The following is a 23,537-nucleotide window of genomic DNA, read 5'->3' as shown; positions in this document are numbered from 1 at the left end:
GGGAGTGGATTTGGAACAAAAACAATGTTTTCACTATAAAGTCTTTTGCTTCCGGATTGCATATTAGCAACTCTCCTCTCATCAGTTCCCGTAACTCTCATTTTGGGGATCAAAGATTCCCTCCAAGGTGCCTTTTTTTTTTTTGCTTGGTTAGCCATATTCTAAAAACTTCCCACTCTAGAACATTTAATCCGAAGAGGTTTTGTGACTCCTAATTTTTGTTTCCGTTGCAATTTGAATGGCGAATCAATGGATCACATTTTACTTCATTGTAGGGTCCCCTCTCTCGTGTGGTCCCACTTTTTTAGCCTTGTCAAGACTTCTTGAGTGATTCCTAGCACTCTCTATGCTCCAAAGTTGGGATTTATCCATGTTTGAGGGGAGGAAGAGAATTCTCTGGAGCATTATTCATTTTGCCATTCCTAGACCTCATGTTCTTTTGGTGTAAATGATGGCCTGACTTTAAAGGTATATTTTTTTAGGAGTTCATTTTTAGATGGGACTCCTTGTGTAATAGCTAGTGCTTGCTTTCTTTGTGGTTGGTCATCTCGACCAACTTTGTTGTACTTTTTTCTTCTCCTTAATACAATTATACTTATAAATAATTAAAAAAATTGAATGGAGGAACATGATTCCTCTAGCCGACCCCAAATTTTGGGATAAGGCTCCACTGATTATGATTACTTTCTATTGCATAACCATCATAGTTTGAGGAGCTCCAAAGATAGATAACTAGTAAAAGAAGTATCTTTTTGGCCTTTTTTACAGCCTTCTTCTGGTGCAGGGCATTGTATGAACTTATTTTTACATTTATATCACTCCCCCCCCACACCCCAAAAAAAAAAAAAAAAAATTGTATGTTGGTGGGACTTTAATGAGTCCAATCAATTATTTATTTAATATAAAATTTTATGATTTTTATTATGGGTGGGATAGAATGCCATGGATTGGGTACATGAAGTTGAAAATTTTATTTTATTTTACAAGCGTAAATTTCAGTTCAGGTATTTCTATTATCTTTTTTGTTCTTCGCTCACATGATTTATTTGTTATTTTTAATAAACAGATGAACACTGAATTGCTCAGGCAAAAGGCTGAAATGTTAGAGGAGTATTTCTGCATCCATATTGATCCACAAGGGAATTTGTCTAGGCTTCCTGTTATACTTGACCAATATACTCCTGACATGGATCGTGTTCCAGAATTTGTGTTGTGTTTGGGCAACGATGTAGGTACCAGTATCATTTCTTGATTTTTTTCATCTATAATAGTAGGGATAGCTGATGATCGTTAATCACTAGAAGTATTTTACCCTTGTCCATTTATTTGAATTCTAAGTTTGATGGTGCATATCCTGCTCAATTCATGGAGAATATCTGCCACTGATATTTGTTAAAGTGTAACTCCTTTCCTTTATATGTGCGATTCTCAGAAATTACATTGTAATATATTGACAACAAAAAAATGCGTTATTCTTTTCTCAGAAACGTAGCATTAAATATCCGGCATATTTTATTCAGCAAAAATATATATATATATATCCGGCATATTTCCATGAAATGTTCTGAAATATTTCCATTTCCACAAGAATCGATACAAAATCTAACTGACAAGCTCTTTTGGTATATATCGGTGGAAATCATTATTTGGTTTGCGAAATATTTCTGTGAATAGTAAATTTCAATCAAAATAATCAAATTTCTTGTATTAAAATGTGATATTTTGGCTGAAATATTTTTATGAACTGTAAAATTTGACTAAAATATTTTTTGAAAAAATATGGATAAAATTTGTAAAAATCACAAAAAAATATGAGTTTCTTCTTGTAGAAAAAACTTGTTCATTTATTAGTATAAATTAATTATGATTAGTTAAATATATATAGATTATTTTATTTTGATGTATTCATATAAGCAAGCAATTGTTTGTGTTCTAATTAGTTGGATATATTTTTAACTTTTCCATACGTACTTAAAAATAAAAATATGAAAAAAGTAATTAGTAGTTTGTTTGTTTAAGCAAGTGTTTTACATAATAAAGTGTATTGTACGTTGTGGCATCATTATTCCCATTTCCATGTAAAAGATCATTGTTAATGGCTGTCAAGCTCTCAAATACTTGTGCCAACATGTAGTTAAAACTAAAAGCGACTTTCATCTTCACTTTGCTATTGAAGTGTGTGTTTTCCTGTATTTTTTTACTTTTTCCTATGGTTTCAAATGTAAATGTCCGCTACAATTTCATCATTTCCATGGAAATTGTATTAATTTCCACACTAGTAGAAATATTTTCATTAACAAGCTGATTGAAATAGACACTGAAACCAAAATTTATTTACTATCTCAGAAAAATCCACTTCTACTATCCTACATATTTTAGAAGTTTCAAGAAGTTGATTAATATAATGATTCATTTTGTATGATTTGTTTCTGCTACATATCGTGTCATGTTGAATCTAAACATTTTTGCAATATAGCTAATGTTCACACTACTTATTGTTTTACTATGTGCCCAAAGAAAAACCAAGAGATAGCTGAACTTTTGCTAACCGAAGAAAAATTGACAACTAAAATTGCACTCTTAACACCCCTAACCTGACACTTGAAAAAATCAAGGGTTTGGATAACAGAAACTAAGACAAAGAAATTTTGCAAGACTTCAAAACCTCACAAAGAAGTCAACAATTTTAAAATTGTTAGGTAAATGCCTTAAAAAAATCTCTTGCTAAATAGGAAAGTGAAATTATATATTCTTGAATGATTTCTTCTTGTCATTGTCAATTAAGTTTAGCAAGACAAGAATGCCTTGAAAGGCCTATGAAATCATAACATCTTTGAACTCATATGAGTAAATATCATGATAGTCCGACTCCAAGGAACAAAAGTTTTTTTTTTCCTTCTAGGAGACAAGAAGTTAGAACTATGTAGAAGTTTGAGGTAGAGTTATTGGTAGCATCATCTGCCTATAGTAGTTGGGAGCAGAACTGAAGCACATGAGGGTCCCTAGATGTTGTAGGATATAGGGACTAGGGAGGATTACTATATTATATATGATTTATAACAAATAAACACACAAATTGGTCAATTGGAAGTCCATCTGCTTCTCAAAGATAGGAGGGTTGGGGATCAAGTACCTTGAGTTCACTCTTCTGAGGACGTGGCTTTGGAGAAGAACCTTCCAATCTTTGGAAGATGCCACCTGGCACTCTTTATGGCCCAAATTGTTTGTCACTATGTATTAGAGAGAATATGTTCACTTCTAATAAATGGTAAGGAAAAATGTTTTTCCAAGTAGTAGGTGACACTTTTCCTAAAGACAACAGAAGAAAATATTTAACTAAGACGTGAGCTTTAGGTATTACAACCCATATTTAGTAGTTCGTGATACAAAAATCAGCATAGGAAATGTTATGTGTTTTATCCGACTTTGCTATCAAAGAACACTACAATGAATTCTGCTAAAAAATGACTGACAACAAAAGTCAACTTACTAATAGTTCAACTTTAATTGAATTTGAAACAAAAATATAAAGCCTGGACTGGAGGGAATTCAGAAAATGTTCAGTCCATTTACTTGATGTCGTTTCTCTAGTTTTTAACTAGATTCCATATTTCATTTGTTCACATGAATTATTTGAACAATACATGAACTTTTTACTTTTTTTGAGAAATCTGCCATTTAATTCAGTTAAGTAGTAAGTTTTTTAATTTTTGTAGGTCGATTGGGAGGATGAAAAGGATTGCTTTCAAGCAATTTCAGCTGCTATTGGGAACTTCTATGCTATGCATCCTCCTCTCTTGCCCAATCCATCTGGTGGTGGTTTACAAGTTTACAAGAAGAACAAACATTTAGGGAATATTGAAAACAACGAACAAGATTCTACTAATATAGGTATGACTTTTCTGTTGCAAATTATACCAGTATGGGTTGCTCAACAACATTTAAGAGAAAGGTATCTTGTTTAATTTACTACCCTATTTTGTCCTCACAGATGATTACAGTTAGGTCTCTAGATTCCTCTCTTAATTCACGTTGCATGTTTGTGACTCAAAGACATGATGCAGGAAAAAAATAATATGAAATTAACAAGGAGGCCTATGATTCTACAGATCAAGGTTGATTAGCATAACATTCCTTTAATAATAAAGATACATTTACACTAAACTGTGTTTGATGCATAGATCATCTAAAAAAATATTTTAAGGAAATATTTCTACCTCTTTTAATACATATAACAAAATTCATTGAATTAATTTTCTGAGACTTACTGATAATACCCCAATATGCCATATGGGTTACAGGATGGAACAATAAGTCTTGCTTGATAAGATTTTAGACCAAGTATGACGTCAAAATTCACATGTGGAAGAAGGGGCCTAACATTTAAGTTTCACAACCTATGCACGTCTTTGAAATCTTTGTGGTTAGGAGCAAAACAATATAATTTAGGTTTCACATCTCAATGATCTAGACCGTCTAGTTGTTAGGCCATCCCTTGAATTGACGCGACTTGAAATGAAATCGAAAAGAATCATCAATGATGTGGATGTTGCAAAGAACCTTGTGGTCTCAATCCAAACCATCCAAATGTTAGAGCCAATCACTTGGCTGGAAAATATTGTGATTTGGATTCTTGAGAGAATGCTTGGTCAAACACACATCTCAGAGTCATGCTCAAATGATTGAAGAATAATATCCTTGCTAATAGTTTGATGACCAAAGTAGTTGGTGCTTTCCTAGCTCATACATGCACTTTGGAGTAGTCCACTTTACCATAATGGCGGCAAGAAAGAATCCCATTGACGAATGAGAAAGAGAGGGAAGCGGTGATGACTTTGAGTAATTTGTGAGAGAAAATTACTTTTCACCATTTTCTTCTTTGGAGGTTAGATAAATACATAGATATTACTTCAAAAGGATGAAGAGAAAAAAAATGAGATTTGTGATTTATGTAGAGAGAAGGTTCAAAAAAGAAGAAAGAATCTTGGCTAAATGGTAATCTTGAAATGGTTGAGGTTTATGGATAAAAGAGTCTTGATTATAAGAAATTGAAGAACAAAGAGATAAAAAGAGGAAGTAAAAAAAACAATAAAAAAAAGAAATAGATTTTCATTATTTTCTTTGTAGGTTAGAACAAGTGGATAGATATAACTTTAGTAGAACAAAGGGAACTGGTAAAAATCAGATTTAAGTAGAGAGATCTAGAGTAGAGGGAACAATATATCAAGAAAAGGAAGCTTTGCTAGTTGCTGCATGATGGTCTTGAGATGATTGAGTAGAAGAATTTGAATACAAGAAGAGAAGAAAGATAAAATGAGGAGGTAAAAAAAAATCTGATTTGAGTTGAGAGAAAAAAATAGGTTAAGGCTTCGAGAAAAGAAAAAAGAAAAGAGCTAAACCCTAATGTCCAGTTGAGCAATATTTGAGGTAAAAAAGTTCTTGAATAGGAAGGGATCAAAGAAAGAAAGACCGTAAGAAAAGAGAAAGAAGCGTCATCCTTAATTTGTGCAATCTGTGTTGTGATATGCTAAACAGGGAGGATATTGCTTCAAGTGCGATCACACTTCCCTCAAGGTTGGACGAGTTCGTTCATTTGGGCATTGCTTGGGTTGAGCCAAATGAGGTAGAGAATTCTATTGTTCCCTTTCAGAGAAGTCTTGCCATGTGGGATGAAGGTTATGAATCCGACAAGGTTCAAAATGGGCATTTTCTCGAAACAAGAATTGGGGTTGACGTTGAGGCATCACACCATGTCCAACTAGTTGATTATGAGGTTATTTTGGACCCCGCAGAGGAGATCTATAGGCAAAAGTTTGAAAAGGAGACATACGAGTGGTTTTTGGGTAATCTGCCAACAGTAGTAGTGTCCATGCGTGTCTTTCCTTCAGGGAAGCAAAGAACCCCTACTTTTATCCTTAGGGTGTCGGGCGGTGGGGGGGGGGGGGTGACAAGTAAATCAGGGTTCCAATCAAACTCAATAAATTGTTAAGGAATGGCCCAAATCAAATGAATCTTGAAGGAGCTGAGTGAATTAGTACAAAGGGACGCAGCATCCATGATGTGGTGGAAGTTTGGGGGTTGAAACCACTTCTTCGACAAAAAGAAGGCCAAGGTTAGAGAAAGGCAGAAATTCTGATGAGGAGTTTTGAGTGACCCGGCCTTTAAGTTCGAGGGCTCGAGAAGGAGAACTAGGGTAGGACAGTTCGTTATGTTAAATATCCTTTCTTGAAGTGTTCATGGATCGGGGGATAGGAAGAAAAGGGTGACAATGAAGGTAGTGATCAGATTCTGCAACACTCAAGTTGTGGACAGGAAACAATGTTAAAAGAGTGCGACGATTGATTGTCAAGGATCTTTGGGTTGGTAACTTAGGTTGGTGTTGGCAATCAACGATAGGTGTTTCGGAAGGAATGGTGGTGATCTGGAGCAAAGATAAGATTGTCGTGGAGGATTCCTTCATCGGGGCGTTCTTGGTGTCTTTACTATGCAGGAATATCGAGCACGATTTCATTTGGGTCTTTTCCGGCATCTATGGCCCAACTAAATCTCACGAGAGACAACAATTCTAGGATGAGTTGAGGGATGTGGAAGGATATTGGGATAAACCTTAAGGCCTAGGGGGGATTTCAATGCGATTCGTTTTACGCATGAAAGGAGTGGCACCAATCGCATCTCCAAAAGCATGAGACTTTGGAAAATTTATAAACCAACTATCTTTGGAAGGCAGATCTTACACTTGGTCCAACAATCAGGAGGTGGCTAGGATGTTAAGACTAGAGAGATTTTTCATTTCGGGGGATTGGGAGAACATTTTACTAGTATGTCACTTTTCACTCTCTGTCCCAGTATCAAATCACTATCCAATTGTTCTCCAGGCAGGCTTTACCCATACTAAACCTAGACCGTTCCGATTTGAGCATATGTGGCTTTTGCATGAAGGCTTCTGCAAAAAAGTGGATGAGTGGTGGAAGAAATTTTAGTTTACTGGGGATCTAGGTTTTGTTTTCAAAAGCAAGTTAAAGGCGTTGAAAGAAAAAAAATCAAGGAGTGGAATGTGGAAGTTTTCGGGCGTGTTGAGTTGCAGAACCAATCGATTCCTGAGGAAATTGGAGTACTATAGTAGGAGATAACAATTGGGCTTTTAAGGGAAGAAAAAATGAGGAAGAACAATTTGAGTGCAATTTCGAAAGGTGGCGTTGTTGGAAGAGGTGAATTGGAAGCAAAAAATCGAGAGTGAAGTGGTTGAAAGAAGGGGACAATAATACAAAATTCTTCCACAACATAGCAAATGCCCGGAGAAGCCAAAATACCATTCGCAAGCTTACTATCAATGGAGAGGAAATTGAGGGGGAGGAAAGGATCAGGGAAGGAATAGTGGAATTCTATAGGAAGTTGTTTGAGGAAGATCAAGAATTTCGGCCTCTCCCTAAACACTTAGAATTGGGTTCAATCTCAACCGAGTAGAGAGTGGTTGGAAAGGTGAATAGAGGGGGAGGAAGTCGTTAGTGCATTAGCTTCGTTGAGTGGAGAAAAGGCTCCAGGCCCAGATGGATTCACCATGGCTTTCTTTAAGAGATGTTGGGACACGCTAAAGGATGATTTTATGAAGGTGATTGGGGATCTTCAAGATAGGAAGTACCTGGATTACGGCTTTAATAGTTCTTTTATTGCTTTGATTCCGAAGAAAACGGGGACCAGGACCTAGCAGATTTGAGACCTATCCGCCTAATTGGGTCAACCTAGGCAAAAGTGTTGGCAAATAGGCTAAAAGCAATGTTGGGGGTATTGGTTGGACCGGAGCAAGGGGTTTTTGTGAATGGAAGACAATTCCTACATGAGGTTCTTATTGCAAATGAGTGCATTGATTCTAAGAGAAAGTCGAGGAAACCGGGGCTCATATGTAAAATTGATATGCACAAAGCTTACGATCATGTGAATAGGAATTTTTTGTTTTACTTGATGCAATAGATGGGCTTTGGGGAGAATTAGGATGGGTCATGAAGTGTGCTACCACAACCTCGTTCTCAATTTTGGTGAATGGTAGCCTAGTTGGTTTTTTTAGAAGTTCTTGAGGTTTAAGACAAGGTGACCCCCTATCTCCTTTGTTGTTTGCTCTGGTGGTTGAAGTGCTGGACTGTTTTCTTAGTAGGGCCAAGAACCGATGAGAGATTGCCGGCATCTCTGTAAGATCAGAAGACTCAAACGTGTCATTCCTTTAGTTTGCCGATGATACCTTAGTTTTCTTAGATGCTTCTGACAATCAAGTGGAGGTACTTGAGGGGTATTTTGTGCTGTTTTGAGGCGATGTCGGGGCTGAGTATAAACTTTAGGAAAAACAAAGGGGAGTCCCTTCCAACTTCCTACCTAGGTTTGGTTTTAGGTGCTGAGTACATGTGTAAATCTATTTGGGATTCGGTGTTGGAACACATGAATAAGAAGCTCAGTTCTTGGAAATATAGATACCTATCGAAGGGAGGTAAGCTCACTTTAATCAATAACACTTTGACTAGCATCCCGGTCTACCATCTTTCTTTGTTTCCATTCCCAGGAGCGTGGAAGTGAGATTGGAGAAAATGATTAGATACTTCCTTTAGAATGAAAAAAACCGGGCGAAGAAAATACATCCTGTGAATTGGATGGTGATTTGTGAGTCTAAGAAGAGGGTTTAGGAATTAGAGGTTTTAGGGTAGTGAACCGGGCATTGTTAGGGACGTGACTTTGGAAAGGAAACTTCTACGATATGGAAAAAGGTTAAGTCCAATATGGAGAAAAATGGTTCAGCTAAGAAAGTGGGGAGGTGAGGTCTTCGTATGGTTGTAGTCTTTGAAAAGGGATTTTGAAAGTAGAGGAGGATTGTAGAAAGTGGATCAAATTTAGGGTGCGTAAAGGCATCAAGGTGTGATTCTAGGAGGACTGGTGGTGTGGAGCCTTAGCTTTGTGCCATCAATTCCCAAGACTTTATGAGCTTTCCTCCATAAAAGGAATGTCGTGCACTACTGTAGACATCTCATTTTTGCATCTACCTAATTCGACAATTCGTCATCGGTTGCGGTGAATTCCTAATGATGAGCGCAAAGAACTTGATGGCTTGTGAGTAATGTCCTTGATTTCTCCTGTTTCTAGTCCTTCCATCTCCACTACTCGTTACAACCTGACATAGAAATTTACACACGCTTAGAATCATTACATCTTACACTTAGCAAACACGTACGTTTAGGTTCGCTACACAATTCGATAACTGAGACCTTGTTACGTTAGGAAAATATGACCTCGAGACTTAAAAATAATCACGTTGGGACTGAAAGAAACCTCATGTTAAAATTCGTAAAAATCTGCAAAAATCAACAAAATGACAAAAATACCCTTCATGAATTTCAAACCTCCGAAAAAATCTCGAAAGTACCTCTATTACATTCAAAATATAATTTTGAGTCTAATGAGACCCAGATGGACGAAGATAGAGAAATTTATGATTAATCACAAAAATGACCAAAATGCCACTCAATATCTGACTTTGACCTAGAGACCTTGATTCGTAGGAAAACATGATAAAAATTTGGAAAATCCTTGACCAGAGCGAAAATTTAATCAAAATCAAATTAAAAAATAATCAAACAATTTAAATTAAAATCAAATTCAAATTCAAATTAAAAAGTAATCGACCAAATTAAACATTAAAATAAATTAAAATCCAATCAACCAACAAATCAAAACCAATTAAAATCCAATCGACCAATCAAAGCAAAATTAAAATCAAAGACTAATTGACCAATTCAAATTAAAATTCCATCGAAACCCAACCAAATTAAATCAATAAATTCAAAATTGAACTCAATCAACCATTCAAGATTAAAATAAAATCATTCAAGGTTAAAATCAAAATTTTAATCACGTTAAAAATAAAAAAAAATAGGAAAATTGATCAATCTCAAATTCATCAACGAGGGATCATTAAGACGAATAGCGTGGGATCACCACTCCCATTCTCTTAAGAAAGATGGAAAGGAAAATTAGAAAAAAGGAAGAAAACGTTAAAATAAAAGAGGAAAAAATTAAAAGGTTTTTTTTTTTCTATAAAAACATAGAGACGTCTCTCTCTCAAGGGACGCTCAGCTCCCTCTCTCTCTACCCTCATCTCTCTCACATTCTTCTCCCTGCACTCATCTCTCTCACGTCCCTGCACTCATCTTTCTCAAGTTCTTTTCCCTGCCCTCAGCAGTCTCCAAACAGCCCACACTCCCTTCTTCCTCCCCCTCATCAGTCTCCAAACAGCCCGTACTTCCTTTTTGCTCCTCTTCATCAGCACCATTACCGCCCATTGTCTTCTTTTCTTCAACCTGTAGCAGCCCCAACTTCAATCTCCAAACAGCCCACACTCCCTTCTTCCTCCTCTTCATCATCACCATTATGGCCCATTCTCCTCTTCTCTTCAATCTGTAGCAGCCCCAACCTCAGTCTCCAAACAGGACCATTACAACCCATTCTCCTCTTTTCTTCAACCTGTAGCAACCCTAACCTTAGTCTCCAAACAACCCACACTCCCTTTATTGCATCTCTCCTCAGTACCTTACGTTTTCACCATTCTCCACCCTATTCGCACCTTCCTCACAACAACATCTCTAATGAAGCTATTCTCTCCGTCTTGAACTCCCAGCCTCTACCTCCTTTCCATTACCTTCCGATCTCTCTCTCTCTCTCTCTCCCATGGTCTCCTCTATTCTTCTCAACCTCTACAACTTTTTCACTCTGTTTTTTTCTTAACGTGGACCGGATTGAATTTTACTTCTCTGTGTGTTCTTATGACATAAGAAGTAAGAAGATTTGAAGAAGGAGAAGACTCATTCAGCACCAATGCTCCAACAATAGCCATCAACGCATCTTCTTCTTCTCTATGATGCCACAACAGTAACCACGCAGCCACATCCGCTTCCTTGTTTAGGGATGCCCAGCAACCACTATCTTTTGTCGCTTCTATAACGTCTTCACCTGTCTTCTTCTTCCTCTCTAGCAACACTGACATCTACTTTGAATTCTTGACTGCCCACGGTAGCACTCATCTCATCATCTTCCTACCTTCTTTAAAGTCTCATGCTATTTCAAGTTCACTTGAAGGAATCGCAGCAACCACCTTTTTATCATAAAGGTAATGTATTTTGTTATGTTTTCTTGTCTTTTTATTTCATATTTTTTATTCATTCTTTTCTTTTCTCTCCCGCTTCATCACGTGTTCCTAACATTTTGATTCGAGAATGTTTGCATATATGTATTAATTTTTGACTTGCCTCGTGTATGAAATCTACATATATGTGAATTTCTTATTGGTGGATATGTATGAATTTTGATTCACTGATTTACCATGTGTTCCTAACGTTTTGATTCAAAATCTTATACATATGTGAATATTTGATTCGTCGATTTGCCATGTGTTCATAACATTTCGATTCAAGAATTTTATGTATATGAAATTTTGACTTGCTGATTTGCTATGTGTTCACGAGGTTCCCAACTTAGAAATTTGACATGTATATTTGCTAAAATATTAATGACTTGCCAATTTCGAAATCCCTATATGTTCATCTTTTCTTGATTTGATAATGTTACATGATATTGATTTAGGCAAATTGTGAGATCCATGTATGTTAATATTTTTCATGATTGGGTAATTTTATATAATGTTGATTTTCACCAATTTTGAAATTCACATACATCCATATTTTATCGATTTGGTGATTTTAAAGTTTGCCAATTTGTTGAATTATTGTGTGTCCATAATTTCCTAACTTGAAAGATTTCATATTCATAATTGCTATTTTGGAAAGTTCAGTTTTAGGTATTTCTGTTTTGGGAAATTCATAATTTTCTGTTTTAGGAAAATTCATGTTCACAAATATCTAATTCAGAAGTTTCATGTTCTTTTTGTGATTTTCCAATTTGAGAGTTTTGCAATTTTCTGATTTGGGAACTTATCATATATTCATTAATTCCCAATTTAGAAATTTCACGTTTGTAATTTTCCAATTTAGGAGTGTTGCATTTTTTTTAAATTTCATTTTCATGGAAATTTATGACTTCCTAATCCGGAGATTTCAAAATTTTATTTTTAGAGAATTCATATTTGCAAATTTCCATTTTGGAAAATTTATTATTATAAATTTTTAATTTGAAGATTCATCATGTATTTTTAGATTCTAATTTGGGAAATTTCATATTCACGATTTTCTAACTTAGAAATTTTTTGTAAATTGCTATTTTAATTGATTGGGAAAATGTTTGCATATGTGGATTCTCAATTGAAGAATATTGCCATGTGAATTTTAGAAAATGAGATGAAATTAGGGTTTTTTCATAGTTTCCCCTTTTTTGTGCAAAATTCGAGAAATCATGTAATGATTGGGAAAACTTTTGTCATAAGATCCGTTTAGCAAATCCGATATAGATTAGTGATGATTGGACCCTAGTTGTACTTTAGTCTTTGTATGTTGATCATAGGATAGTTTTGGATTGTAGTAGACTGATCATCTTGATTGGGCGAGTTTGATGCCTAACACCTTTCAAAACCCGTAATCTGACCCCTTACCCATTTTTTTTATCCGTGGACAGATCCAGATCCATTTGGAGTTATTTCTTGTTCCTAGACCTAAACTAGGTGGCGACTCCCATTTCTCAGAAAATCTCCCATTTATCAATCGGACTCTTTCAAACTATTTAGTGAAAAAGAGTCGAGGCGATTTCAACTACCTTCTTGAAACTTTAAGGATTCGAACCTAAGTGGGGATCTGGATTTCAGGAGGTACTTCAATGATTCGGAACTTCAGGTTTTGGCAAACTTAATAATTCACCTCGATTAGGCTCAATGGAAATTCTCGGACAACGATAGAAGGGAATAGACCCGCACGATAAGCATTATCTTCACTGTTAAGTCTTTTGCCTCCGAATTGCACACTTTCAATCATTCTTTTGATCATTTTCCAATAAAACTCATTTGGGGATCAAAGATTCCCTCCAAGGTACGCTTCTTTGCTTGGTTGGTCTTGCTCGGCAAATTACCTACTCTTGACATTTTAATTCGAAAGGGTTTTGTGTCTCCAAATTATTGTTTCCTTTGCAATTCGAACAAAGAATTAGTGGACCACATTTTGATTCATTGTGAAGTCTCTTCTCTTGTGTGGTCTCATTTCTTCTACTTCTTCAAGATTTCTTGGGTGGTTCCTAGTTAGACTATCTTTTTTTTTCCCAAAGTTGGGATCTGTCTATGTTTGTAGGGAGAAGGAAAATACTTTGGAGACTTCTTCCTTCTGCCATTACTTGGGGGTTATGGCTAGAAAGAAACAAGAGGATCTTCAAAGGCTTGGAAACTTCTATCTAGGATCTCACTCTAAACATCTTAGGTCTCATGTTTTTTTCGTGCAAGTTGTGGCCTGACTTAAAAGGCGTGCTTTTTTAGGGTTTTGTTTTTAGATGGGACTTACTGTGTAGTAGCTAGTGCTTGTTTGCTTTGTGACTGGTCATCTTGATCACCTTTGTTCTCTTTGTATTTTCGCTTTTATTAATAAAATTATACTAATAAAATATATATATAATTATGCTTCAATCAAGTATTTGTGGTTAGTAGCATAGCTTTATATTTTCCGTTCAACCATCTAGATCATTATCTTTGTCAAGGCATATGCTAGTTCACTTTCAACCTTCCTCACAACCCTGAAATTGCATGGTAGCAAATCTCATTGGTGCAGCATTGGTTATTCTTTTGTACATGCCCAAACCATTGCAGTTGACTTTCCTTTTGTTAATCTATTACTGGGAGTCGGGCGCTATTCTTATATTCCCCCCAAATTTACTTATTTTTGGGCTTGTCTTCCCTTAGTCCTTCTACTCATCCAGTAAAAACTTTGTAGCAGCACCGAGTAAAGTATTCTAGATGAAGACATGGTTTTACCCGGTGAAGAACTTGGCCAGAGGGGTATGAAGCCCACATGAATTCCATGTGGATTATGGTACGAGAAAGTTATTAAGTAAGCCCTTAATTTGTTAGCTCTTAAGCTCATAATTTTCTTGGGTGAATGCTTGGTGGGTTGTTTAACTGCAAATTAAATTTAAATACTTTCCACATTTTGCAAAAGAGATTAAATTCATGCCACCTTATTGAAGTCTGAAAAATATTTCATCTCTGGTTTTTGTTGATGATATCACAGGGGATGATGCCGATGAGATTGATCAGGAATTACTTTCAGAGGCGGAGACTGCATGGGCCCAGCGAGAATGGTCTATCCAACATGTCTTGTTCCCATCCATGAGACTCTTTCTCAAGCCGCCCAAGTCGATGGCTACAAATGGAACTTTTGTTCAGGTTTTTCTTTATAATCCCTTGCACCAAAATTAGAGATTCCCTAACCAAGAACCATCTAGAAATCAATTTAGCTTGAATAGAAAACCTAGTTCTTTATCATGCAAGTCTCCTATCTTCGTATACTGCCCACGTTGCATGTGCAGGTTCAGGACACACCCATGTAAAGAAGAGCCCAAATTTGCTGTTAACAAATGAGTTTGTTTAACCATTAATGAACAGAAAACTGCCAACCAATGATTTTCTCTCATTTGAAGAAGTTAAATGTCATTTGTTTTACATTATGGAGGACATGTGGCAGTTTTCCATTCATTTAACTGCTTGATATCCTCATTTCTTAACAGTGAATTTGGACTCTTTAAAGAATTTCCACACAGGAGATGATGTCCAATAGAATGACTTAAACCATCTGACTTATTGGATCAATTTTGACTTAAGTCTGAATCAGTTATAGGGAAGAGGTTAATCGGATGGATGGTTACAGTGTCTGACTAGTTTCTGTAGTCTTCTCAGCTTTGTTGTTTCAGTTTTAAATTGGAAATCAAATTTATGATCCTAAGAATAATTACATGTACGGCTCTTGATAGGTAGCTTCACTGGAGAAGCTCTATAAAATTTTTGAGAGATGTTGACAACATTACTTGTTGCATCCTAACCACTGGAGGACAGTAAGGGCTCAATCACCACCGAAGATGATGAATTTTGCCAAGAAAAAGAGCCCAGAATTTACATCAGTACAATTGCTGAACTCATGTACAAGATCATGTAAATTTACTCTTATCAGTGTACCTTTCGAAGGATAAATTGGAGCGTTTTTTTAGTGACTTCAGAAAATCTATTTTCATGCTGCCCAACTTTACCATAAGGCAGCCCCCGTATGCTCTAGAGTTCGTCCACGAAGTATTCCAAAACATTTTGAGACAATCTAACACTTCCAATGATTCGAACCTTTGAAAATGTTTTGTTCTGATTTTGACCAAAACCAAAATGTCTTGGCCAAGACATTTTGAAATGATTTAAGCATTAATATATGGTATTTTAAACCCACAAACATAGCCATTTCTCAACAGCTAAAACTTTTGTATTGTGAATAATTGATTTTTAAGATCTAAGTAATAATATAAAATTTATATAAAAGGTAAGTAGGTAGATAAAATAACTTTATCTAGGAAAAAAAGGTTAAAAAAATAAATAAAAAAGATGGAAAATTCTAGTTATAAATACCCTTGAAGCTGCAAGCTGTTCCTTTAGTGCCTATTTTTAACTTAATGCCATTGCAGAAAGCAATTTTAAAAATCAGTTAAAAAATAGCGATTTTTGTGCTAAATGCAGTTTTGAGAGCCAGAAGGATGGGAAGCTGCTCGAAAAACCATGCTTGTTCACTACACTCCATAGCATATTATGTATTTGGACTTTTAAGGTACCTTAGAAATTCATCAACTTGATGCTCAAAATCAAATATTGGCATTGCCCTAAAAAGATAAATCTTATATACCTGATATTATGAATAAAACCAAAAATTGCTTTTAAGAAGTGGAAGAGAGAATGATCTCAAACTCGCCCGCTTCCGGACATGCAAAAGCAAGTTAGGCACCCAAATTCTTGTTTGGCACATTCTCGCTCCCTGCCAAGTATAAGGCAAAAAATAGCAAATGCACAGACCCACTTCCAGAATTTGATGGACAAAGTGCTGCCAACACTTCCATACGTCAAATGCAAACAAAACTTTCCTTCTAGACCATTTTTTCTTTTCTTTTTTAATGAAGTATAAAAATTACCTTCCTCATCCATGATTATTAAACATCCACAACGAAGTGCTTGGAAGCACTGCTGCCTCAGACAAGTGAGGCATTCATGAGCAGTCTTAAGCACAGTACTATTTGTCTTTCTTAGAGAAAGAATGAAACAAGGAATGGATCCAAAAGGGATTCAATAGGTTACCTGAACAGCACACGAGGAATACAAAGAGGCTAGCCAAGCATCCAGTCCCAAATATCGAACAAGTTCGGTTTACATTTTTAAAATGCATTTCCACTTTCTAACATGTCCACAAGCAATGATAACCAAGAGTACACAGCAAAATGTATCAAATCAATGTCATGGCTATAATAAGAGACCATGATAAACATTATTAGTTGCAAGTGAGACTGGATAGCTAAATTCTGATGAAATGCCGCCAATAACAAAATTGTCAGACACGCATATTTTAATGCCAATGTAAGAGAGGCAATGTCTCTGCTTGAAAAGAATAAGCATGGAAGTCCTTAATGGTCTTACTTCAATAAATAGTTATTTAGTCTGGCTCTTCATCAAGATGCCAAGGGTTAAGAAGCAGTGGATTCCTTCAGATAAGAAATGAGGTCTGCACGCTCCTGTGGCTTCTTCAGTCCTGGAAAAACCATCTTTGTTCCTGGAATATACTGCATACATCAAATTTTACAAGGACAACCATTACGAGAAGTCGGGGCCAAAACAAGACAAAATAGGATGTATTCAAAATCTTACTGCTAGCCTTCGAAGTGTGAACTACCTAAAATTTGCATCCACAGAAAAAAAAAAAAACAAGTAACTAAGGAAGCTTTGCACGGTTGTCCAGTCTAATATTTCCTACCATCCCAATTTACATGATTTGCACTTTTGTCCAGTCTAAGCAATATTTGCTAGTACCCAATTTAGACAAATAGGTGTGCCATCAGCAATAAATATCACTGGGTGTGTGTACACCATTCATCTCTTAGGCTTGCACACAACACACCAGCCAAGCAGAATTTATCAGGGCCCATATTTCAGGGGCTATGTGAAGCAGTGAAGCGGATCTACCCTCAAATAATAATAAAACAAAGATGAGTATTTGTATTTTTCTAGATGAGTAAGACATGAACTTCAGGCATAAAACTTGAACCCATGGTTCAGCTGGTTGACATATTGCAATGCAACTTTGGGTTGCGGTTCAATTCCAGCTTATCCATTTGTCTGTCATTAGACAGCAATTTATTACTGCTTAATCCGATCATTTTATAGCATGAGGCATCTCTACCTACCTAGATGTGTCTGCCTATTGACATGAATTTGTGAATTAATTCTCATTTCATATTTAATGTACACTTAAATATGGAGTATTTCAAACTTTTTCTGCAATATTGCCACATCGGTGTTGTACAAGCATGTGAAGCAACATAATGCATGCATGCTAAATACGGACTCCGGTTATCCCCCCCAACATCCATAGAAGAAAGAAAATATGGTCTTACTAGATGCAAGCACCAAGATTTTCCCAGCAAATCTAAATTATGCAGTGCAAAGGGTTACACGCATCGATCGTACCTTCTTAGGATTAAGCAAGTAATCATACAATGTCTTCTCTTCCCAGATCACTGCCATGTTCTTGTTAGCAGTCGAATAGGAGTAACCAGGTGTAGTCCCAGATTGTCTTCCAAAAAGACCATTGAGATTGGGTCCTGCAAACGAAAATGAAAATAATGACACAAAGAGAATAGAATTAGAAGGCATTGAAAATGAAAATCCAACTCAATACTAAAACAGGGCAGAAAACGAAACATGCCCTTCATTATCCAAAGTCCAAACAAAGCAAAATATTGTATATAACGCTAAATGGCGCATATACCTAAAGGAACAAATTGATAGAAAACAAAGTGAGACAGATCAACAACATGAGCAGTGGATATACGAGCATCTCTTTGAGAGAAATTGGAAAAAAAAAAACACAGGTCAAGCAAAGTCACGGGATCAATATGTTGGTTATTACAGTGTCAAGCCATGAGCATTTAAACAATGAAATGGATGGGGTAAAATCCAAGATCAGGTCCATACATTACATTAATAAAGATCACACCAATGTAACCCACTGATGCGAGCAAGATTGCAATGTTACTCAAGTGATGATTGCTAAAAAGCCGAAGTTTCTATACCAATTCTTACAGGATTTGATTCTCAAAATCCTGAAAAGTAATCTTTCTCTCACCACAAGAGATTTATGCACAAAAACCCTAATGTTTTTTTTGTAAGTGTAAGATTATATTAAAACAAAAAGGAAATAATGCAAAGGAGGTTAAGGAGCCAGCCTAAAAGTGGGACACAGTAGGGGAAAAAAAGGAACAAAAAAAAAGGTATCCTCCCACACCATAAGCTACCACCAGAAAACAAAGTCCTCATAACCCAGAGCCCTGGTTCCTTCCCTACAATGCTTATAATGACTTTGTGGACTGGTTGTTTGTTCCCCTAAAAAATCCCCTGGTTCCTCCCCTGTAGTGACCCCAACAAACCACGAAAGAGAAAACACAAATCTTGGAAGAGTCCAACTAATGCCTTAAAGACCCAAAAATGCGTTGAGACAACTTTGTGAAGGTACAAAAAATAAGGAGAAGATTAAAGATTCTCCGTTAACTTTGCAAGTGGAGCAAAAACTGATTATGATAATGTCTTGGGAGAAGAGATGGTCCAAGGATAGGATTTTGTCTAAAGCAGCCAACCAAATAAAAAAAACCTCCTTGGAAGGGGCTTTGGATCCTCAACTGATGGAAGTCGGAAAATTGGGAATGCAAGAATGAGGAATTGGTGATAAAAATAATTTAATTGAGAAGTTTTCATCTCACTAGAATTGTCATCACAAACTTGAAAATTGAGAATTTCCCTTCCTAACTTCCTTCCAAACATACATGTCCTTCTCCCTAGGAGATATTAGGACATCAATAATGCCTTTATCTAACAATATGAGTAGAGGTCTAGATCTCCCAATCATTGAAGTTGTTAGTCTCTTAAATGAGGCTCAATAGATTCAATTGATAAACAAGCAATACCATGGAAGAAAATAAAGCAAAGAGTAAAAAATTAAGTGATTTAGAGAATATAAAGTCTGTAGAAGAGAATTGAATTGAATTGAATTCCGTTTTTGAAGCTCCTTATATAGATAACTCCATCATAAAAACTTAGAAACCTTCTAAAATACTAAAAAGTAACTTTCCTATTCTATCTATAACATAAAAGCAACTTTCCAATCCTATTATAATTCAATTTGGCCACTTCTAGGCACTTCTAATTATAGCCTAAACAATTATAATGAATTTAGACAAAAATAGAACTTGAAAACAAATTGGAAACTAAACAAAATAGAAACTTCCAAAAGTTGAAATAGAACCTAATTGATCTAAATTACTTAAAACTGGAATAAACTAAACACATAGGACTGAAATTAAAATTGGGTTGAGTATAGACCCAACCAGGTCAACCCAAATCAGGCTGGTCAAATCGACTTGACTCGGTCAAGTAGAGTCAACTTGACCAGATCTGGGTGGGTTGATTCAGCCATGAAAATTCTCTTCTGAAAAGTAATATGTTCTACATCAGAAAGAGAGTGGGTTAACTATAAATTAGCCAGAGAACACTTCTAGGCAATATGGGACTAAAGTTTGAAGGCAGAGAGGAAGGAGATTGTAGATTCCAACTTTAGTAAAAGGGTAAAATAACACATACAAACAGTATTGTTTTAATATAAATGACCCTTTTGCAAATTCCCAGCATATGTAGATTGTAACTAACATACTGAGTTAGATTCTACGAACAATAGCTAAACATCAAAAGCTTACAGCAGCAGCATTACGAGCCTGACCAAACCAAGCAAGTTGGTTTCAGCTTTCCATTCAACGTGTTTATAAAAGAAATCCTGAAGAGGGGAGGGGGGGGGGGGGGGGGGGGGCAATATTAGAAAGCAGCAATCTGTAGTTTTTTGTGAGACACTCTAATAAAAAATTGCTCTTTCATCATATTCAAATAACACAAACATTTGTTTGGATAATACATGGAGTAGGAAAATAGATATTGAATATAATTTACAAGCTCTAGTTTTTCTTTATTTCGCTCATAACACTACAAAATCGTTAACGAGGCGTCCAGGTTAGAGTAACCATTCACATGTAATGCTTTAGCTCATAACAAGCTTTGTTCTCTACACTTTGGTTATTTTCATCTAAGTATCCTTTTACTTCATCATTCCAACACATTCAGTGCGACTGTAATACAACACCAGATCTGTATTTGTTGTAGTCAACAACCATGGATCTTAGATTGTCAGTCTCTTTGAGCCCCTATATGCTACAAGTTTATTTCCATTCTACAGGGTTCTCCGCAATTTCAGTCAAGTTCCAATAAATAATAAGGAATGAAGCCTTGAAACAAGCCTAGGTTTCATGTGTTGTCCATTCTATTACTCAAACTCATCAGCTAAACCCAAATCCTCACCGGCAACATAACCAGCCTCTTTCATGAGCTTATCCAATCCATACAACAGCCAATAAATCTCTTGTGTAAGTGGGTTTGATCTATCCCCAACAAGAAATGGGTAAAACCCATTTCCCACATCAATCCAAGCACAACCTGGAGCTTTTCTCACGCCCAAATCCCTCATCAATGTCCTCACATATGCTAGCTTGCTCCAGCATCCAGCAGCAGCGTACATGTTAGCAATCAACACGTAGTACCCTGAATTCTCAGGTCTCATCTCCAACAGCTTCTCAGCTGCCCATTCCCCTACATCTGTGTTTCCATGGATTCTAGATGCTCCAATGAGAGTCGCCCACATGGCAGGGCTCGGCTGGAATGGCATTCTTGTGATGATCTCCACTGCCTTTGTTAGCAAATCAGCCCTCCCAAAGAGATCAACCATGCAAGCAAAGTGCTCCATTCTAGGGTTTATCGCATAGAAGCTAATCATCTTCTCGAATAACATTTGACCTTGGGACACAAGGCCTGAATGGCTACAAGCCGACAAAACAGCGACCATGGTTATATGGTCTGGCTTGATCCTACACCTATTCATTTCCTCAAAGATCTCTAATGCAATTTTCCCCTCCCCTTGCATCCCGTATCCAGCAATCAAGGAAGTATATGTGACTTCATCCTTCTCACTGATCAAATTGAACAACCTTTGAGCTTCCCAGATTTTTCCAGATTTCGCGTACATGTCCACAAGAGAATTCCAGATTAAAAGATAATCTTTGAAACCTCCTTGTCTTGTAACATAACAGTGGAGCTCTTTCCCGTGTTGGAGGTTTGCCACTCGAGCACAAAGGGGAAGAATGCTTGCAATTGTCACACAATTCGGTTCAACCCCAGAAACAACCATTTCTCTAAAGACAAAGGAGGCTTCCTCAGACCGATCCAAGTGGGTATAACCTGCAATCATGGAGTTCCAAGTAACCACACTCTTGGCTTCCATTGATTGAAAGACGATGTATGAATGTCTGAGGTCCTTACATCTAGAGTACATAGTGATCAACGTGTTTCCAACGCTCTCATTTAAATTATAATGGCTACGAACTGCGGATCCATGAATCTCCTTACCCAATTTTACAAAACCAAGTCGGGAGCACGCACCTAAACCAATAACCATTGCAACAGAATCAAAATGGGTCCCACAATTTTTCATTTGAGAGATCAATTCGAGTGCCCCCTTAAAGTTACCGATCTGTAGACAACCTCCAGCCATGGTATTCCAAGTGATAATATTCATTTGGATGTTCCCCATGCGCATCCTTTCGAATAATTCAAACGCTTGATCCCACATAGCCTTTGAAGCATACCCAGAGATCATTGAATTCCAAGAAATCACATCCCTCTCAGGCATTTTCTCAAACAAATTGTGTGCAACATCAACTTCCCCACACTTTGCATACATTGTAACCAATGCATTTTGCACAAACAAGCTCCATTCGAGACAACTAGAATCAATCGATCTATGTATCTCTTTTCCAAAACCCAGCGCAAATTCATTGCCACTGGCCTTGAGAACAGATGGGTAGGTGAAGTTATCAGGTTTGATACCCATCTCCACCATTTGTTTATAAGCAGAGAGAGCCTCGCCACAAAGACCATGTTTAACATAAGCAGAGATTAAAAGGTTCCAAGGCAAAGCATGCCTAATATATGAATTTTCAGTGATAAAATGGGCATCATTAAGGTGACCAAAGGTGGCATAAAAGGTGATTAGTTTGGGAACTAAAAGAGGGCTTTGGTTAAGACCCAAAGAGATGATGTGGGCATGGATTTGCTTCCCTTGTGGGAGTGATTTGAGGGTGGTGCAGGATAAGAGGAGTGAGGAGATGGGGTGCAGGATAAGGAAAGAGTAAGAAGAAGTATTGGAAGCATGATGTTGAAGGAGAGAGAAGACCTTGAAGGCCTTGGATAGTTGACCTTGGTTTGTGAATGTTTTGAGGGATGAGTGAATGGAATCTATAAAAGATTCTTCCCCCATAAAAGAATCAGAATCTAATGACGATGGGTAATTGGTTTGAAGATGTAATTTTGTGGCCATGTTTTTCCATGTTTTGGGAATGAATGATTGGAGTTGTGAGAAATTTCTTGAATGGTTAAGAGATAAAGAGAACATTTAATTAGTTTGTTTTGCAATCCATTGCACTTTAATTTCTAAAAAACATAAAAATTGGGATATCGAAGAAATCGCACAAAAACTGAAATAAACAAAAACCCTAACCCTAAAAATCGAAATCGAAATCGAAATCGAGAAATCAGATCAGATTAGGTGAGAGATCTGAAAGACAACCTTGCTTGTGACCAGCTCCTTTATCGACAGTGTGGCACTGAGCGCACTTCGTCTTGAAGATCTTCTCTCCTGCCTTCGGATTTCCAGGTGGAGCTTCACTGAACGACGCCATTTCTCGATCGAAATAAACAAATTAGGGGTTCCCAAAAACCCTAAATCAGCTTTCTTCCAAAAGTTTCTTGTCTCACAAAGTGAAAAAATTACAAAATGCGCTTTTGAGTTTTAAAACTTCAAAAATTAGTTTCACCTCCCTAATTCAGACATGAATATGATCATGAGCCCCTTTCACGTTTTGGTTAATAAATAATAATTGACAGGTTTAGTTAACGTGTGACCTAAGGGCATGGTTTTTAAACTCGGTATCGCGTCTCGTCTCGTTCAGCTCCGATACTGAGTCGTCTCGGACGAGTTTTCCGATATGTTTGAGACGCCTCATGAGATAACTCGAAAATTTGTACATGAGATGTAAAACTCGGTCAAAAAAATCACTTTGTTAGTTGGTCTCGTTCAGCTCTGATACCGAGTTAACTCGGGCGATATGTCTCGGTCTCGGACGAGTTTAAAAACCATGCCTAAGGGTATACGTTGAGATGAAATGCATGCACCGTGGAAATAAGT

General features: G+C 36.7%; 3 protein-coding genes across 7 annotated transcripts in view; 1 reads left to right on the top strand and 2 right to left on the bottom strand.

The window, feature by feature from the left end:
- The window catches only part of MLH1 (MUTL-homolog 1), a 48,186-nt gene extending 33,022 nt beyond the window's left edge, over positions 1–15,164 (top strand). The window contains exons 13-16 of one of the 5 annotated variants that reach the window (XR_015178680.1): positions 1,067–1,228; positions 3,717–3,891; positions 13,899–14,012; positions 14,193–14,333. Coding sequence is in view for 2 of the 5 variants with exons in the window: in XM_086443161.1 (XP_086299287.1) it covers positions 1,067–1,228; positions 3,717–3,891; positions 14,193–14,347; positions 14,932–14,976 (537 nt within the window). In the remaining 3 variants the exon portion in view is untranslated. The other 4 variants (XR_015178681.1, XR_015178679.1, XM_086443161.1 and 1 more) reach the window with 4 other exon arrangements.
- A 1,189-nt stretch (positions 15,165–16,353) lies between these two features.
- Positions 16,354–23,176, bottom strand: LOC147401762 (cytochrome c). The gene is made up of 3 exons (XM_086443164.1): positions 22,920–23,176; positions 17,669–17,802; positions 16,354–16,764 (listed from the first exon to the last, which is right to left on the bottom strand). Exons 1-3 carry the CDS (start codon positions 23,029–23,031, stop codon positions 16,669–16,671), a joined length of 342 nt encoding a protein of 113 aa, XP_086299290.1. The 5' UTR covers positions 23,032–23,176; the 3' UTR covers positions 16,354–16,668.
- Positions 20,039–22,913, bottom strand: LOC147401763 (pentatricopeptide repeat-containing protein At1g71490-like). The gene has a single exon (XM_086443163.1). The coding sequence runs from the start codon at positions 22,743–22,745 to the stop codon at positions 20,565–20,567; it is 2,181 nt and encodes a 726-aa protein (XP_086299289.1). The 5' UTR covers positions 22,746–22,913; the 3' UTR covers positions 20,039–20,564.
- Positions 23,177–23,537: the final 361 nt, after the last annotated feature.

The sequence above is a fragment of the Akebia trifoliata genome, chromosome 5, assembly GCF_017979445.1.
Source record: "Akebia trifoliata isolate Shusen 1 chromosome 5, ASM1797944v1, whole genome shotgun sequence".
Classification (NCBI taxonomy): Eukaryota; Viridiplantae; Streptophyta; class Magnoliopsida; order Ranunculales; family Lardizabalaceae; genus Akebia; species Akebia trifoliata.
The sequence above is the reverse complement of the archived record's forward strand: the minus strand, read 5'-3'. Positions and strand labels throughout refer to the sequence as shown.

Bases quoted from the DNA above. Each gene is read 5' to 3' on its own strand.
- LOC147401763 (XM_086443163.1), bottom strand. From the start codon at position 22,745: ATGTTCTCTTTATCTCTTAACCATTCAAGAAATTTCTCACAACTCCAA.
- LOC147401762 (XM_086443164.1), bottom strand. From the start codon at position 23,031: ATGGCGTCGTTCAGTGAAGCTCCACCTGGAAATCCGAAGGCAGGAGAG. The intron at 17,803-22,919 runs GTTGTCTTTCAG...TTTCGTTTGCAG, and splicing joins AGGAGCTGGTCACAAGCAAG to GACCCAATCTCAATGGTCTT. The intron at 16,765-17,668 runs GTACGATCGATG...TGATGTATGCAG, and splicing joins ACTTGCTTAATCCTAAGAAG to TATATTCCAGGAACAAAGAT.